General features: G+C 40.9%; 1 protein-coding gene across 1 annotated transcript in view; it reads right to left on the reverse strand.

Annotated features, from left to right (window-relative positions):
* The window catches only part of CREB3L2 (cAMP responsive element binding protein 3 like 2), a 132696-nt gene that overhangs the window by 26793 nt on the left and 85691 nt on the right, over window positions 1–20212 (reverse strand). Inside the window, exons 3-6 of the mRNA XM_053608617.1 lie at window positions 7734–7909; window positions 6209–6296; window positions 3675–3859; window positions 1408–1554 (exon numbers count right to left, since the gene is read on the reverse strand). Coding sequence (XP_053464592.1) covers window positions 1408–1554; window positions 3675–3859; window positions 6209–6296; window positions 7734–7909 — 596 coding nt within the window. The remainder of the gene's footprint in view (window positions 1–1407; window positions 1555–3674; window positions 3860–6208; window positions 6297–7733; window positions 7910–20212) is intronic.

A 20212-nucleotide genomic window follows, 5' to 3' on the forward strand; every position in this document is an offset into this window, starting at 1 on the left:
CGAGGCCAGATACAGACCAGGGCATGGCAGAATTCTCTTTTATCACAAACCCCTATCCACAAAAAAAAGATGTCAGCAAGAAAAAAACGATAAACCCATTAAAAAGCAGGCAAAGACATGAACAGCCATTTTTCAAAAGAATACAGACAAATGGCTGACAAATATGAAAAAATGCTCAACACTTCAGGGAAATACAAATTAAAACTGTAATGACATACTACTTTACCCTTGTCAGAATGGTCATTTTTAAAAAGTCAAAAAACAATAGATGTTAGTGTAGAGGTAATGAAACGAGAATACTTACACACCATTGGTGGGAATTTAAATTAGTACAACTTCTATGGAGATTTTTCAAAGTACTAAAAGGTAGACCTACCACTCAATCCCACTCGTAGGGATCTATACCCAAAGGAAAAGAAGTCATCAAAAAGACACCTGCGTCTACATGATATTACAGCACAGTTCACAATAACAAAGACGTGAAATCAACCTAAGTTCCCATGAACTAGTGAGTGATAAAGAAAACATGGCCTATACACATATACTGGGGGTCCGTAAAGTCTGTGCAATTTACAGTGTAAACCTATTTCATACGGCACAAACTTCATGGAACCCTGTCTATATCATGGAGTACTACTCAGCCATAAAATAGAATGTAATAGTGTTTTCTGCAGCAACTCAGATAACTGGAGGACGTTATCCTAAGCAAAGTGTCTCAGGAATGGAATAAGAAATACCACATGTACTCACTCATAAGCAAGAGCTAACCTATGAGTATACACAGTCATACAGAGTGGTATTATGGACTTTGGAGACTCAGAAGAGGAGAGGGTGGGGGGAGGATGAGGGATCAGAAGTTACCTGCCGAGTACACTGTATACTATTCAAGTGATGGGCACACTATAAGCCACTATACAATTCATCTATGTATCAAAAAACCACTAGTACTCCCAAAATCTATTGAAATTTTAAAAAATTCTAAAATAATTAAAAAATAAAAGATGAATCAAAAAAGAAAATTAAACAAGCACTTCCAATGTATTTGCATTTATTTAATGATAAATTATATATACATTTTTTACAGTAAACTATTGTGTACATCATAAAACTGAAATCTAAAAGGCTGAGATTAAACAAGCAAATTTAGATGGAAATTCTAATATCTTCCTCCCAGCCCTGGATGTGTCATCGCAGGGAGACACTGCAGTGGGCGTCTGTTGGCCTCCAGGCGGACAAAGGGGCCAGAAGAAGGCAGGGGCAAGTGTGAGTGTGCCACTCCCCCGACCGACAGCTGAGCCTTGGTCTGCACCCTGGGACAGGCTGGCCATCAGGAAGGGAAAGGGAAAGAGTGATGTGCTCAATCCTCCTGGCTCTGCTCACAAGAGTGCCTAGATTTGAAGGGCTCACCTTATTTTTGATTTTCCTCCGGATTTTCTTCAGGGCCTTCTCCTCTGATTTTGTTAGGGGCAATTTGGTAGGGATGGGATAACCCTCAGCTATCAGAGTCCTCTTCTCCTCCTCAGTCAAGACCAGTGGGCCTGATCCCTGCAGTTTCTGTATAGACAAAGGAGCAGCAGAAAGGGGTCAAAAAGAAGAAGTGGGTGCACTGAAGAGTCACCTGCCAATGGGGGAATCAGAATCCATTCTAACATCTCACAGGTGGCTCAGAGAAAAGGAGGTGCCATCTGCTTTGAGGGAGAAACTACTATTTTGAAGTGAAAGCAAAGATGGAGAAGACACTTCCACGTGAGTGTTAATAACCCAAGGACTGTAATTCAGAGGAAAGGATAAAGAAGCTGCCACTCATGATTTTCCATCCAAGAAGAATCCCATTAGCCAATATGAAAAGTAAAAGTAGAGAATTCATTTCCCACATTCCTGGAGACTGCCTGGCCTTAGGGTGAAGAAGGATTCACATGCACCTCTGTTTTGTGGCAGAGCTTTGGTGTTCTCCTCGTGAAAATGCAATTTTATAAGGTGCTCTCCACACGGCAAGGGTCTTCTCACCTCCACTTACAGCTAAGGGGCCACAGAGCTCTCAGGGGTGCACCTGTCCGCACTTTCTAGGGAAGCCTCTGGCGACAGTAGTCCCAGATTGGGCCTCAGCCATGAAGATGAACACTGTAGCTCATCTCATTTAGCCTACAATAGAATGATGTGTTCTAATTAGTCGAACAAACAGAGTCCCCACTGCACATTAGCTCCATGCTAAATACCCTGGGGGACTCCACATAAACCCCATCTCTCAAGTAGCTCATGATGAAAACTGAATTGATACCCATACAAAGATGAGAGTAATTAAATGCTAAACTGTAATACTAATTGAAGATGCATTATAAATGTGGAGAAAGACAACAATTATTTGAGTTTGTATGATCAGGAAAGGGTTAGAGTAGGAGAGAATTGGGCCTCCTGCAAGGAAGAGAGATTGCTTACCTAAGAGAGAAAATGCCAGGAAGGCTATGTCAACCAGTGTGATGAAAATGTGTCAAACGGTCTATGAAACTAGTGTATGGTGCCCCATGATCACATTAATGTACACGGCTATAATTTAATAAAAAAGAAAAAAAAAAGAGAAAAAGAGAGAAGGGCATCGCAAGCAAAAGGCAGGACTCTGAACAGTTACTAAAGACGCCATTCTGCCTAGACTAGTTCTTGAAGTCACAAAGTGCTGAGCACACGATAACGAGCATTAGGGCTCAGTACCAGGAGTAATAGGGAAACATAACACAGTCATTGAGCAAGAGTGTGGCCTGGGGAAGCTTCCTCCATAAGCATATAGAACAGATTAATCCCAGCAGGATTCAGACATACAGGATAAAAGCTATTCTAGTAACCCAAGGAGTGAAAAGTCAGGTCCAAGCAGAGGAGGTCAAGAAAGAATGAAAAGAGTTATCTCCGTTATCCTCGGTAATAGTGACATGTGAGAATGTGGCTATAGATCAAGGATTTTCTGGGACACAATTCAAATTTTCAAAGTTATGCTAACGAATGAATGATTCTTACAGAATTTTTATTCATAAATATCTCATGTCTTTTAAATTTTCCAGTCATGACATTTTAAATTCAAAAAAGTTAATTATAATGTTTACAACATCATAGAAATCAATTCACTCTTTAGAACAATAAAAGTTAATGATCTATTCCATTTTTGTTTTTAACTTGGAAAATTGTGTCCGTATGTAAGTAGGAGATGAACCATTGTCATGATTTCTGATCTCAGTTCCTGGGTTACCAGTCATACTAAACACATACAGCTTTAGGCATTAAAGAATTTAATCTCAGAGTGATTTTTAAGTTCACCAAAGACCGCTCATTTAAAATATAAAAGGTATTTCTATGCCAGGCCGTAAGGACCACCAACACGATTGTAAATATTTATGGTATACTCTTAAAGAGAACAAACCAAAATTGTTATTCTTTATGCTTATAGCTCTGTAAAATAAACATGTGAATAAAAACTGGAAGAATGTAAATGAAAATGAAGAGAATTGTGGCAGCAAGATGAGATTTATGAGAAGTTCTTAAAAAAATGTTCCCTAAAGTTGTCATCACCCTGCTTTAACTACAAAACAGAAACTTCTAGACAAAAGGAAAAAGCAAATAGCCTTGAGTGGGCCTTCTCTGGATGCCCCACTGGACAGACAGTCCAGAAAGTCCCAGCCCATACTTACGTGAGGAGCTGTGAGGAGGGGGGAACTGGAGAGGGTGGAGGGAGCCCGGGGCGCAGTTCTGGCTGGGCTGTGGGTCTGAGGCAGGCCAAATGGGTGCAGGCGTGGGTTGGGGCTCAGGCTGCCCTCCGAGTCACTGCCATGACTGCTGGGTGGGGTGGGTGGTAAGTGCAGGTGGTCCCCGGGGGCTGAAGAAAAGAAAGCACATTTCATCCATCCCAGAGCCACAAGGAAGGAATTGGGGCTGGTGACACAAACTCTGCATCCATGTGGCAGAACTCAGGATAGCCCAACAAACAAATGAGGAGCCCACTGCGCTGAGGCAAGAAGATCTCCAAGAAGGATTATGAAGTGCAGGAGGGGGGAGAGGGGCCAGGAGCAGACAGTGTATATAGTAGCCCCCTTTTGTATAAAAAAGGAAAGGGAATACAGACCCATGTTTGCTTACATTGGCATAAAGAAGCGTACACAGGAAACCAGTAATACTCTGACCCGAGGCAGGCAGGGAGAGATCAGGAGAGCCTGAGACCGGGTGTTGATAAGACTTCACTGTGATTCTTCCAGATAGTCATACAGTTTCATTTGTAAACCGTGCTAATGAATTATGCACTTTAAAATAAAAAAATCATTTAAAAGATAGCAATACCTGGGAGCTCATGAGGGTTCCCAACGGCTACTTTGAGAAAAGCTCGTTTATTTCTGGAGGAATGTGCATGGTGGGGCCTGCAGGCAAGACGCCAAGCATTCTTCATTCAGAAAACTCTACATCCATCTCTAGAGAGATGAGTAGGCATAGGGAATACAAGTGGGGGTAAGGGGCTTTCTCCTCCAACGTCCCCCAGCATGTAAGAATCCCACCCTTTGCCCTTCCTCGGGGAGCCATGTCATAGTCCCCCCTCTGCCAGGGCCTACAGAGCCTCAGTCTCATCCATCAGGCACCTCTGGGCACCAGAGAGGGGCTTCTGAAGCCAGAATCCAAGTCTGGATTCAACAGTGGGGATTTCTGTTGTTCTAGCCAGTATGTACAAGGTTGGCTGGAAGATCCGTGTGCTAAGAGTGCTAATCGTGGTTTTTCTAATTCCGTAAATACTACAGCACTTTATGGTCACACACACACACACACACACACACACACACACACACACACACACACACACACACACACACACACACACACACACAGACACCCAGGAAGCGAATCTGTTAGGGGCTCCAATTTCCTGCCACTCTGTACTGTTACGTTCCCGAAAATTAGCCAAGAGCACTTTAGAGCTTCCCTGTCCCTTCTACTTGGCACAAGTCAAATCATTTTAACATTGTGCTCCTCTCCAGGCAGAGGGCAGCCCACAAAACCCAGAAATGACATGGCAGGAAAAGTGAGTGAGGCAAGCTTGACTCTGGTCTTTCCTGCCTATTGAGAGCGACTGCTCTGGCCATAGGTGCCTCGGTCTCAGATTTCCAAATACCACTGGAAATGCAGCTCGTGGGTTACTGAAAGGTCTGGGTACAACAAGCTACTCTGCCTAGAAACTCTGATGCATTCAAGGATATCGAGTTTCCTTATCTCTGTTTATCCAGGATAATGAGGAAAGACTGCCCTTTACTATATTCTTGAAACATTTCTCCTCCAGTGACCCCGAATTCTGAAGCCACTCTGGGACTCATTATTACACTTATGATACTCTCTGAACTGTATTGCAACATAAAAGAGCAAGATGCATTTGATAGCAACAACCAGTGCACAAAGATGAGAGGACCTGCCTTACAGCGGCATATAGAGGTGAAAGGCGTGAATGCTTATCACTCAGCACAAAGAAACAGTGTCTTGGTGTAGATCCTAGTCAATGTAATCCTGGTTGGCCTTTTATTTACCTTTAAACTAACACAGAGAAAGAAAACAGTGAAAGTATGACAATATCAAGTATGACACTATTTAGCTGTAAATGGATGGCAAGAAGCCCAATGAGGTGCATAATCAGAGGCTGTAGAAATTCCAATAGAGGTAGGGGGCTCTTTCTCACTGCTGTCATCCAGAGTCAACATTTAAAAACACTGAATTTTAGGATTCAAGAGACATGATTTAAAAACCAAAACACTGAATTGGCCAGACAGATAAATTGTGAACTCTCATCACAAAAGAACTGGAGCTGTTTCTGAAACTGGAGCTGTTTTAATGGAGCAAAGCGCCTCTGTGGGCTGCTGTTTATATGTGAGGCTGTCTTGTGTTCACACCAAGAAGGTTTGAGGGCCACAGCTCTCCTGTGTGTCAGGGCCCACACTGCAGCAGTCCATAAAAGGTTTTCAAAAATCACCCTGGCTAGGAGCAAAAAGGCACAGTAACATTTAGCATGAGCATATATAATACTTAGCTCTCAAAAACTGTATTTGGAAGCAAAGTTTATAAGAGCAGAGCTACTTCCTAAGGCAAGCTACACATGTGGCACAAACTGACCCCAGCGTCCTTACCCATACTCTCTTTCCCTTCAGACTTCATGACTGTATCTAGGAGCTAAAGGAGCACAAGAGGACAGACCAACCTTCTTTAGGTGAGAAGTTCAGAAACTGATCTACTTCATGAGGCTCCAGCTTAATCTTAGGAATAATGGTCTGGCATGAGGAATCGACCTGAAAGAAGAATTCCGGAGACAATTTTTAAAAACAAATGACAGCTTTGAAGAAGCATAGAGGAGAGTGATTTGTCGTCTGTGTCCTCCTCTCAGGATAGCCTTGCTTCTGCAGAGCACAGCTGAGCATGGACAGCTTCTTTGGCAGAAAGTCACTTTAGTCCTTAACCTTCTTCTCACCACCAAATCTGGCATTATAGCTGATGGAACCCTCAAAACCCTAACATGAAAAGCCCAAGGCACACTTATCAGTGCTTCTTTCTATTGTTTTGGGTCATATAAAAGCATTTTACAATACATCCTGGTAATTTTTACAGGGCCACCGGCCGACACTAGTTTGTTGAATGGTAAAGACCGTGCACCATTAACCCACATCCTTTTCTCCAGGCTCCCTAATGACTGAAGACATCTAACCATGAAATACACAGTAGGGAAAGGAGACAAGTTATAGCAAGGCCATGAGCTTGAGCTTTGTTAATTGCATACTTAAAAATCAACTGAACTAAAATTCTTAGGGACCAAGATCTTAAGGCAATTAATACAGACTCCAGGAGGAATCCTTGAGATTCAAGAAAGTCCAAGAAAGACTCCTTGGGAATCCTTGAGAGCAGCTGCAGGGGTCTTCCGCCTACCACACTTCATCTTCTACATGGACGGAGTAAGAAGCACGTATGCAGTGATGCTTCTGTGGCTCTATGGAGTCTGTGTTACTTTTTCCTGAACAAGCAGGCACTCTATCTTGCTCACAGGAAATCTGCTGTAAGGAATGTTAATGGAGTCATTGTTTATAACCTGAGGCTTTAAGTGTAAGGAAAGTGAAGACTGGCTTTCAACTCTGTAAGAAGATATACAAGTACGGTTCTGGTCCTTTTCCAGACACTAAAAACACTCAGAAAGGAGGTAGAATAAAATTAAGTTAAATTTGCTGTGTGCAAATCAAGCAAGGAAGAAATTCCTGATTTCTTATACTTTCCACCAGTAATGTAATAAGAATCATCAGGTGGGAGGGTCCTGAGTTGAGTAAGGGCAACTCAGCATTACTAGGAAAGTAAAGTGAAATAGCACACAGGAACTAGCATTCTCAACAGCCACACACAAAGCCATGGGTTGCCACAGCACCATCATAACCATCACCTTCCCACTGCTTAAAAATCAGTGCCATGGAGAATTTTCTTCTACCGTGAATATTCATCTATGTTTTATATTTTTAACAGTAATCAAAGAAAATGAAAATCAGCTTTGCTACCAGTTTTTCTAAAGCTGATACCAAATCAACATATTCTTGATATATATATAAATGCCTAAATATACACATAAAGTTACATGTCCTTAAATACATGTGGTCACTAACTCCAAAAAAGATTAAATGCCTTATTAGAGAATGAGGACCTGTAACTTTTAATCCAAACTGTTTATATGAAAGAAAAATTAAGCATACCCCAGTATTCATTTCCAGAGGAGGTTCGTCCTTCTCGAAAGGGGTAGAGATGGCTGTAATGGTCAGAGTGACAGAGGGAACAAGTCCTGGGGGTGGCTCGTCTGTAATAGGCTCTGTCTTGATGGTGGCCGAAGGAAAATCTGTAGACAGGTACCATTTCTCACTTTCTGCTTCATCTGCAGGAAAAAGACAAGCCTGGTGAACTCATTCAGGGCCTTAGGCATAGAAAAGATCAACAAAGGATTATTGAGAGCAGAATAAAAGGAAGTCAAGGGAGCATGTGAGAGAGGAGATAAATAGATGAGGAAATGACTGGAAAAGTGAGAACCTACACTGGTGCCCTTACAGGGGATATGCCTAAAGGGACACTGGAAGGAATGTATATGAGAGAAAGTCACCTGGCTTCCCGGTGGACACGAAAAGGACACGAGGGAGGCTGTTAAATGTGCAATGAGTTAGATTTCCAGTTTTTAAACCAAGTGAATGTGTTAGGATTCAAAAATAAATAAGCACATTTAAAAACAAGAAAGAAAAAAACCAAATGATTGGCAGCAAAGGGCTCAGAAGAGAGGACAGGAGAGAATGGTGAGTCCATCTCTGTCCTTCTCCCCCATGGAAAGTTATTTGGCTTCTTGAGGTTTTTTTGGTTGTTTTTTTTTTTTTCCCCCCTTCTTACTCCATTTTTTTATCCTCTTCTGCTTTCCCTGGGCTGCCATCTGTCTTAAACTGAACTTTGATTTCCAGAGACTTTTGCTTAGCTCTTTGGGAGACTTCAAAATCTGTAAGGACCATCTGCCCTTTGCTAAAATAGACTAAATATCCCTCAGGGGAAAAGGGCTGGGACTTGGTCAGTCTGCGTCTTGTCTTGCCTTGGTTTTTCCTGATTATCACTAGGCCTGGGGCTAGATAACAACCAAGCAACCAGACAGAACAGAAAGAGGCCTCTATCACCTAGCACATGCCCTTCTGGGGATCTAAGCAGTACCATGTTTTTCTTACCCAATTGCTTAACTTCAGAGCTAGCACCTCAGCACAGACTTGGAAAAGCAGGAAGGAGGAGGGAAAGGAAAGAAGAGGAGGTTGGAAAGAGGCATCCAGCAAGAAAAACCACACCTGCGGTTCCCATAGTCCACATTCCATACTTTACTTACACATGCCTTGCACCAGTATGAGGCTAAAATAAAGCCTCATTGCTTTCTGCAAGTGTTTAAGCCCACACACTATGTGATTCACTTGCTCAAAGACCCATTATTGTTTGAGGAAGCAAAGTTATTCACATTACGAAATTATTTTACACTTAAGAATTTAACTCCAATTTCCTTATGAAAAGGTACATGGGAATCATTGAGAATTACTGGAGGAAGGGTGGACACAGAAACTAAAAACTTAAGTTCACAATTATTAAAGTTGCATTTCATAAGTAACTTCCTCCAAGCACATTCATATTCACAAAGGAAAATTATTTCCCCTCCTCAAATCCAATGTGTAACTGACTTGGTGAATTACTCCAGCCCCAATTTATTTCCTGGGGTAAAAGAAGGATGAGCAAGACTTCTGTGGATGGAAGATGTTTTGCTTCTGGAGTGGGGTTGCTGAGTGCTGTGCTGTGACAGGGGATTTCCATCACTCATGGGTGCAGGCACCACGCTGGCCCTCAGCAGGAACAGGGAACAAAGGCCCTTCTGATGTGGGCCAGAGGGGGGAGATGACTCTGTGCTTGACACAGATGGTGCTCCAGCTCAGCCCAGAGAAGCGGCTGGACCAGTTTCTAATGCCTATCCCCAAAAGAGCTTAGAACTAGAAGACTCTGTCTGCTGCAAAAGAGACCCACTTAGGACAGTCGGGTAAGGGTTGGAGAGGGAGAAAGAGAGAGCACAGGTCCCACTTTCTCTACTTAGCAGGGACACATTGATGCCTCTTCCTTTTGAAGTCAATGCTTAATGCCTGCTGAAATTGAGCAATATTTGTTTCTGGCAGAGGCTGTAAGAGAGATAGATGAAATACAGCCTCAATCCATATGGAAATGAGCAGTAAGGAAGTGCCCTGTCCCAGAGAAAAAGGTTGCACGCAACTACCAGGAAATAGTGAAGACAACTGTGATGAAACTTAATTTCCAAGGCAAACAAAAAGCAAAAATAAATACGAAAAGTGAATATAAAATTATAAGACAAAATGAAGATGGACAATGAAACCAGTTCTTCCGATAGAGGGAGGCCAATTCTCAAAGTGTGCATACTCACAAAATGGGTCAGGACAGTTTATATTCTTAAGGCTCATGACTCATTGCCCTCTTTAAAAACAAATAAATATCTTTACTGCTGCCTCAGGGAATGGAGACTACAAGGCAAACAATGACGCCGGAATTGCCAAAGGAAACCTCTCTGAAGACAACGGAATGCTTCCAAGTAAGGAGCCAGCCAGGGGAAGCTGCCTCTCCTCCCCTGAGCTTTCTGAGGACACACAACTGCTGTTGCCTTCATGTTTCCATGCCAGTGCAGCAATGTAGTCCTCTACTCTGAAGGATGTATTAGGGTTAGGAAGACATTTAAGACCACCAAGTTCAAAGGCATTCTTTTATAGACGAGAAAAATGACATGGAGGTTTAGGTCATACTGCAAACTAGTGGCAGAACCCAAGCTCCTCACTCCAGCCAGTATTCTTTCTCCTAAAAAATCCACTCAACATGTGGATAAAGATTTATGCACAAATACGCTTACTGAGGCACCATTTAAGATCACAAAACCCTGGCTATAACCAAAATATTGAGGAGCAAGGAAAAGGTTAAATTAGTGATGATGCATCCACCCAATGGGATATCTACACAGATATTAATATTACATTGACAAATCCTTTTTAATGACCAAGGAAAGGTTGATGATAGAGTATTAAGGAAAAACATAGATATAAATCTATATAACATTAATAAAGAAAGTATCAGAAAGATAAAAAGGAAATATGCCAAATAGTAAGCATGAATCTGGATAATCATTCAGAATATGTATAATTTTTTTTCTTTTCATTTAAATTTTATAATGTTTCCACATTTCCACTACTGGATAGCCATTATCCCCAGATGAACACACATGGACACAGCCTGCTTCTGCCTGCTCTACTTTATGCCTTAGGACGGTAAATATTGGATAGAGGCTCCAGGGGCTCAAGAGGCCTCTTAGAGCCCTTTGGCTCACTTAAGAGTCAATGACCTTAATAGATATAAGTCACATTCCCAGCCCCAGGTCTTCACTCTCCCACCATCCAGGTCTCTTACCATGTAATTCTGGGGTGGGCTACTTCCCACTGTGGGCTGCTTTTCACTCTGGGCTTGGCCATGTAATAAGCCAATAGCATGTTGGCTTCTTAAACTCTTGAACTGTGTTTGCAGGACTGGACCTAAGTGTGCATAGTTTTGCCATCACCATGAGTAGTATGTACAGGATAATCTACTGACCTCAGGAGAAAGGTAGCAGGCACATGGAATGGAGGCACCCCCAGATGAGCTCAGCCACGACCAGCCAAGAGATGGTCTAGAGACGTGAGTGAGTCTAGCTAAAACCAGTGGAACCACTCAACTGACCTCCACATAAAACAGCTAACTTCCAGAGTAGGAACAGACCCATGAGCTACAATGATAAATGATTACTGTTTAAGCCATTAAGCTTTGGGATCATCTGTTATGCAGCAACATAGCTAGCAGACACAAAACAGCTGACTGTATGAACAAGAAATTAAATCTATTACATCTGAATCTATTACAACAAAATGACTGTATTTGCTTCCAAACTAATTCCCCTAAACCATCAACTGTGAATCACATCAATAAATATTTGTAGATTGGCTCATTAGGCCTACCATTTACATCATAAAATAAATGAGCTCATATGAAAAAAACCAACCAGTAAGTAGTTTGGTGAGAACCACGTTCCATGGTTAGCTGAAATTAGAAAAAGAGAGATTTCATTCTGAAGTACAGAGTGTTGGCTTGTACTCCATCCCTCAATGGAAATAAATATAAAATCAGAGAAAATAAAATGACAAACATAACCTATGAAGGAGGGTTAACAAAGGGAAGAGCGAAGGAGAAGGAATAGAACGTGCATTACAGTTTTTCTACTACGTGACCTTATTTTTATAATTTTATTTTATTGGCAAAAGATCAGTCGGGCTGCCATAGCTTAGAACTAGAATTATCCTCAGATAATGTCTTGGTTATTGGCTAAACTACAAAAGCAAGAGTCAGTAGACACTCTATACCCCCTAATTTCTAAAACTTGAAGCTCAGATATGGAGTGAAAAAAAAACGGTCTTTCTAGATTGTATTTATATGGCTTTTTAAGTTTCCCTTCAGATAAAAGAAATCCCCAGTAAGTTTACTTGTGCATAATGTGGAGAGTAAGAAGAACAACCCTCATATCTTCTGATTCATTTAAACAGCTTCCTGTCAAAGGTGAAACTAAACTGGCACATCTCTTCCTCAGCATCACCACTTAGCCAGCAGCAAGAAAACAAAAACAAGCCACTGTGTCATGGTAATAAGCGCGTCCTTTACATCCAAGGGCAGAATGGAGCAGCCATGACCAATGACGTTGGATGCCAAGAGATCTGAAATATCAAGCTGGACAGAGAGACTAAAAAAGACATGAACTCAAAGCCAAGATAAGCAGCTCCAAAATGCAGATCCCCAATCATTTCCATATATACTACATAGATAACTGCATTGGATAGATACTGATGCATGGGAAAGGGGGGAAAAAAGACTAAACCCTAAATTGGGAGTCGGTAGTATCTTTATCAATACACCATATACTTACACACACACACACACACACACACACACACACACGTCCGTGTGTATACAGAGTATACAGGGCATTTGTTCTCAAAAAGAAAAATCACATGGGGGAAATACGTCTTACAAGATAAAAACACATACACAGTTGATCCTTGAACACAGGTTTGAACTACAAGCAATTATACACCGTTATACACATATTTTCCCCCATTAAACGCAGATTGAGAGTGCAGTATATTTAGGAGATGCAAAACCTACGTATCTGCTGGGATGACTCTATATCCATTTACTGTTTATATAACATGTCTACAGTAAAAAGGAAATTTTGTAAATTAAATAAATATGCCTCATCTAAATCATGCAGCATTTTATTTCTTTGTCCTTTTAAGATCTTCGGAGGAGGGCGGCACCCATACCTCAATGGGTAGGGCGCTGGCCACATACATGGAAGCTGGTGGGTTCGGACCCAGTCTGGGCCAACTAAAATCAACACTGATAACTGCAACCAAAAAATAGCTGGGCATTGTGGTGGGTGCCTGTAGTCCAAGCTATTTAGGAGGCTGAGGCAAGACAATTGCTTAAGCCCATGAGTTTGAGGTTGCTGTGAGCTGTGATGACAGCTACTACTACTGTGATGACTACTACTCTACCAAGGGCGACATAGTGAGACTCTGTCTGAAAATGAAAAAATAAGTAAAATGAAAATTGGTCAGAACCTGACCAATTTTTGTTGCAAAAATTCCCTTAAGAGAAAAATGTAGCAGCTGGGTTCTAAAAGCCAGGGGAAGGAGTGAGAACTCAGTCAAATACGTCTTGTCTCATATCAGACTACAGCCTACTGTATGTTCAAATAGAAGTTAGAGGCCCATTTGTCTCCAGTCCCCATCCTGAGTATCCTGACCCTGGAATAACTTTCAGTCTTGAATGGCGTGAAGAGGTGGTAATAACCATAAAAATGGCAATCACACACTATAAGTACATTTTATTTGCTGGGTATTGCTCTCAGTGCTCTACCTATATTAATTAATGAAATCCTAAGAGTAATCACTCAGTACATGTGCTACCATTACACCCATTCTACAGACAAGGAAATTTAGGGATTAAATAACTCACCCAAAGTTACACAGCTGGTCCATCGCAGAGCAGGGATTCACACTCAAACTAGCTACTCAGCCTGTGCTCTTTACCACCCTAATACATTGCTTTTCAACAGTCAATGATTAAATAGATCCCTAAATAAGAGTAATTATTACTTAATGTTATTTTGACTTCACAATTAGCCACTGCACAAGGTGCCTTGGTTTATTTAGACTTCTAAAATCCAATGTTCCCAAGGAGAAGAATCCCAGTGTAAGAACACTAAATAATACTAAGATGCTTTGAGTGCTTATTATATGCCAGGCACTCATTGAGTATTAGATGGACCTCTGAAACCAGTATAATTTCTCTGGAATACTTTCCTTACTCTGTGCCTTCTCTGTATATACAGAACCACTTTCCTGGCTTCTGTCATTCTTACAGCAGTCATTGGGTAAATTATGTATTTCATTATGCAGTAATCACATAAAGGCAACAGCAATAATAGCTAATATTTGCTCAGCACTTACTAACTGCCAGGTACTGTTCCTAGCACTTAAAAAGCATTAACTTACTTAATCCCTACCACAATGGTCTAAAGTAAGTATTATGACTTTTCCCATTTTAAAAATCAAGAAAGTGAGACACAGAGTTAAGCAACTTGCCCATGATCACAGTATGAGTAAGTAGCAAAGCCCACGCAATGTGACTCCAGAGATTAACTACGATATCTAATTAGCACTCTCCTTTTAGCATCAGATCTTCCTGTAGGCAATAGTGTTTAAAGTACGAATTAAATAAATCTCTAAGGAACAAATGATTAATTTCAAAAGACTTATTTACTACACACACACATACGTAAAAATCTCATGCATATTTTTTTCTTCATTGAAGTTACAACTCTCATTCATGAATGTCCAGAATTTTAATTGCTGAATAGGGGTAAACATCACTTTCTATACCAAGCTAGCCTTGCAATGCTGGGCAGACAAAGAAGTAATCATTTCATTTTAAAAAACAAACTAAAAGAAAACATTATTATCTGTTTGAAAGAACAGTTAAAAAGTAACGCCAAAGAAGGTGGTGAAGGGTGAAATAGCATGTGCCACAAGCCTAAGGTTCAGATGGGAGGGGTCAACTGTTCTTCTGTGTGTCTCCTCCCCCAACCACAATCAGGTTCTTTCTTTAGTTTACGCATGGCAGAGAACCCAGTTACTCTCTGTGGGCTGACAATGAACACATCTTCCTTTTCTACCCCTGAATCTACACCCCTGTAACACGGCTCAAGACTAATGCTCTTGTCACCGGCTCAAATGAAATGTGACAAAGGCACAAGCCATTCATCTCATCTCTGTGACTCTCTTTCAGGTCCCACTTCCTTGTAACATGTCAACATCAAGATCTCTCCAGCACCACAAACCAGAAACCTAAGTCATCTCTGACTCATCTCTGCCCTCTCTTCAGCATCTTTGATCCTGTGCTAATCCTGCTGTGGGTTTCATCAGATCATGTCAAATTCCATTTTTTCTTTGCCATCCATCATGTATACCTTTCCATGTCTCCCTGTATAACACGTACACCATCTCTGCTCTCACTCAACAGCCATGAGACATTATTGTCTCTTCTCATCTCCAAAAAAGGCCATCGCACTTTTCTCAGGTGCAAATTGCCATCACACAGTGATCAAACCCTGTGTCCATGCACAAACTGTCCCACTTCCTACCTGTGACTTCACACCAGCATCATCTGCTCACCTTCAGCTCACAAAGTATTGTTTTCCTTCCCACCTGTGACCATGGCTCCATAAATTTAGAGAATACACACTGAGCCAGCCACCCAGCCATCTCTTGCCTCTGCAAGTTCTGGATTCCCAATGGATTCATCAGAAAGACGATAATTATTACTTATGATCCTGGCCCAACCTCTATGGGCCCAGACCACCCATAGTTACAGTCCCTTATTCCATATGAAATAAAGTTACCTTGACTTGTGGTTGGTGTGAATGTGGTATTAGACCACTTCTGTTAGCATATTTGATGCCAAGGCCTGTTGATATTTTACATATTTTTAAACATTGCTCTTGTATTACCTTGGAGAATAGAGGCCAGGCCTAGTTCTCTCTCAAAAGCCCTACTTAAGTCCCATGAAGTATCTTCTTTAGAAAGCACACTGAAATTAAAGACAAATCAAAGGCAGGCACAGCATCCCAGTTTAATTATAAAGGAACAGGACTGAAATACAGTAACTCATAAAGATAACTCCATGCAGTGAGGTACAAGACTTGGTCATTCAAATATAAGCTTTTATTTCTCAAAGCACAAAAATGCATATAAATACTTACTGGTATGCTTCTGGTTATCTCTTTTAACTTCCTTACTTTTTTTTTTTTTTGGTAGGACAGAAAATCCTGCTTAGCATCTGGTTAACAGCCAACAGCCTTAACCAAGGGGAGAAATGACTAAGCTGGATATAGGTTCTTTCTGGTGGTTTTGAAGGCTGAGCCCACATTTCTAGGGTTGGCTCCTGTGGTTGCTGAACCACATGAAGTTCTTCAGTGCTAGTATTTCAGGGAAGCCTACACTTAAAGTCAGTCCTGAAACAGATTACTCCTTTGTAATCTTAGACCAAGCATTTCTTAACATTTGGGGGCATAGGCTCTTTTAAGAATCTAAAAAAAGTTATAATGGCTCTCACCAGAAAAATTAACAAAGTTAGATAGCCCAAATTTTTGTAGACCGTTTTAGGGGTTCACAGCTCATCTGAGGTCTAAGACAGAACGACAGGATCAGCACATCTGGCCAGGCACAGTGGCTCACACCTATAATCCCAACACCTGGGGAGATGGAGGTGGGAGGCTCACTTGAGACCAGGAGTTCAAGACAAGACTGAGCAACATAGTGAGGCCTCATCGGTACAAAAAATAAAAAACATTAACCAGATGTGACGGTGTTTGTCTGCAGTCTTTCTTTCTTTTTTGCAGTTTTTGACCGGGGCTGGGTTTGAACCCTCCACCTCTGGCATATGAGGCCAGTGCCCTATCCCTTTGAGCCACAGGCACTGCCCTGTCTGCAGTCTTAGTTACTTAGAAGAATGAGGCAAGAGGATTACTTGAACTTAGGAGTTTGAGGTTGCCGTTAGGTATGAGGGTCACTGTACTCTAGCCCAGGCAACAGAGTGAGACTTTATCTCTATTAAAAAAAGAAAGAAAGAAACTACATGTACCCTATGTAATTGCCCAGTGGTTTGGATAGAGAGTGGCAGGGGGCAGAGAAAAATTGGGGGGTGGGGCAAGGAAAGAGGGAAGAAGGAGAAAAAGAAAGAGGAAACTCCTAATAAACTAGGAGAGAGACTCTACTTAGCTGTGTATTTTATCACTTTTTTTTCAGGCTTAGAATCAATTGCAAAAGAATTGTATTTAATCTAAGTAAAATTGGACAGGGATGTGTTAATCATTGGTTTTCCCAGGTATAAAGAAATATTCACTCCCTATCCATCACAAGACCCAGGACTCCTAATTTAGCTTAGGTTATTATCACAAGGAAAGAGATAAAGAATATTAAATTTAACACAAACAGCTATTTTTAAATACAGCATATGAATTTGTTGTCTGAAGAACAACTGTCCTTCTCCATCAGGGTGATTATCTGCTTTGACAGAGCACCTGGACTCGGGAGAGATCCTTGTGGACTGATTCCCCACTAAGGGGGATGAAAATTAGGCTTCAAATGAATAAAATAATTCTGTACCCAAACAGGTGCCAATCCACAAAATTCAGAAAAATGATTGAAGCCAAAATCTAGATGAAGCTTTACTGGGAAAGTTCCCTGTCCACTCATCCGCACTGCCTAACTCTGATTTCACATAAAGAGTGACCACCCCATGCTTGTTGTCCTCTATTCATAAAAATGGCTTTGCTGGCACAGGAAAGTGGCTTTTACTCTGAGAAAACATTGGCACTTCAACAAAGATGAACCATAGTTCAGAACCCTCTGCAAACTCTATCTGACCTGCTGTACCTGTTCTCAGCTAATTACTGGCACAGCCTATTGCAACCAGGTTCTATAAATAGAACAAGGTGCCAGTTGGGGGAACTGAATGGTGTGTGCTTTGGTCTTGAGATAAGAAGGGCTTCCTAGAAAAGATCTACTGATTATTCCTCCCCACACTAAGCTATTAACAGAGGTGGTACCCACGAGTTACACTGAGTTCTGCTGCATTTAAATTGATTAGAACTGAAAACAAAAAAAGTAATGTCATCATGGAAGAGAAAGGAATCCCGAACTTCTGGAAATCTGTTCTGGCAATCAATTCACTTGCCAAAACAGATTTCCAGAAGTTCAGAGTTTCTTTGTCTAGAATCAATGTCCTTGCCAACTGAAATTCTGCCTCCTTCATGCAACTTTTCTCAGAATCTCCAATGGGTGTGCTCTCTCTCCTCAGAACTTCTACAGTTTAATTGCCTCTTGGGACGTTGCTCACATTCTGTTCATAAAGTACTTGAGTACATGGTATTTTCACTAGACTCTGAGCTACTCAAGGCTCAGAGGATCACCTGAGACCAGGAGGCTGAAACCAGGGAGGAACATAGGGAGATAAAATAAAAAATAAAATAATTTTTAATTTTATCTCCCTAAGCCATAAAAAAATAAAATAATTAGCTGCCAAGGTGGTATGCACCTATAGTCCCAGCTACTCAGGAATCTGAAGCAGGAAGATTACTTGAGCCCTGGAGCTCAAGGCTGCAGTGAGCTATGATTATAACCATTGTATTGCAGCCTGGGCAACAGAGCAAGACCCTGTCAATCAATTGGTCAATCAATAAAAAAATAACAACTACAACTTGGACACTTCACCTAATAAATGCAAACAATGTAACCCAATCATTTGTACTCACATATTAATCTGAAATAAAAATATTAATAATAAGTAAATAAATAATTGCAAGAGCAGCTAAGAACAATGTTCTTACCATCGGTAAGGCCCTGGCCTAGGTACTGAAATATATTATCATATTTAATCGTCACAATGAGACATAAAGTGGATATTATTATTCTAATTTTACACATGAGGAAGATGTAGCTTGGAGAATTAATTCATCCATAGTTAGTCAGTGATGAAGTAAAATTAAAAACAAGGTCTGACTATAGAGCACATAACTTAACCATCACCGTTATTATGTGTTCAACATTTTAGAATCATTTGTATGTGTTTCTCTTCTTCCCACTCAATAACTTCTGTGAGAACAACGTACAATTTCTTTTGTTTATGCAATAGCCCATTCCCATCCACAGTTTCACCTTCTGAAGTTTCAATTACTGCAGTCAATCACAATGCCAAAATATTAAATGCAAAGATCTAGAAATAAACAACTCATACGTTTTAAATTGTGCACTGCTCTGAGTAGCGTGATGAAATCTCACACTATTCCACTCCATTCCACCCAGGACAGGACCTGCGGTCTAGTCATCAACATTATCAGCTCCCGACATGTAGCCATCCGCATCACCATGGCTCCATGATTCCAGATCACACAAAGCCCAGATGACCCTCCTTCTGCTGCATCATCAGAAGGTCGAGCGTTCTCTGGCTCCACGTCACAGAGTCTACACCATTCACCTGGCTTTGTCTCTTCACAAAGGCACAGTGCCATCTCACATCCTGACAAGCGGAAGAAGGGTGAGTACAGCACAATAAGTTACTTAGAAAGCAACGAGAGAAGCCACATCCACATGCGACTTTCATTACAATACATTGTTATAATTGTTCTATTTTATTGTTATTACAGTTAATCTCTTACTGTGCCTAATTTATACATGAAACTTCATTATAGCTATGTACATACAGGCATGCCTCATTTGACTGTGCTTCACTTTTTTGTGCTTTGCAGATTTTGTGTACAAATTGAAGGTTTGAGGCAAGTCGGCATCAAGCAAGTCCATCAGTGCCACTTTTCAGACAGCATGTGCTGTCTCAGCGCTCTCTGTGTCACACGTTTGGAATTCTCACAATATTTCAGACTTATTCATTATTATTATGTCTCTATGACATTGTGATATATATTTCCTCTCCTGGGTGGAATGGACATATACATATATATAGAGAGATATAGATAGAGATATGTTGGGTTTTTTTTAAAGGGCTAATATGTATATCCTTGGCCCATGATAAATTATACATATCATGAACAAATGCGACCTTTAAAAAGTCTACATTTATATCACAAAGCAATATAAACCTAAATCATAAGGAATCATAATTATTTAAACTTAATGAGATTTTTTAAGTGAAATGAACTGTTAAATATTCATATTTAGAGTTGAAATTGTTTCTTGGTTTTTCTAAATTTCAGTTTAATACTTGGGTACAAATAATTAGGTTACATTGTTCGTATTTGTTAGGTAAAGTCCAAGTTGTAGTTGAGTCCTTCACCCACGAGGTGTGCCTATACTCCTACATTGCACCTATTAGATGAGAACTTACCACTCCCCCTTTCCTTTCTCCCCTCTCTCCCTCCCTCTCTCCCTCCCTCTCTCCTTCCTTCCTCCTCCCCCTACTCGAATTTAATTGTGTTTTTTTTCCTTGTGTAGGCATATAGTAATTCATGTACTGGATT

The sequence above is a fragment of the Nycticebus coucang genome, chromosome 11 (assembly GCF_027406575.1).
Source record: "Nycticebus coucang isolate mNycCou1 chromosome 11, mNycCou1.pri, whole genome shotgun sequence".
NCBI classification, from domain to species: domain Eukaryota; kingdom Metazoa; phylum Chordata; class Mammalia; order Primates; family Lorisidae; genus Nycticebus; species Nycticebus coucang.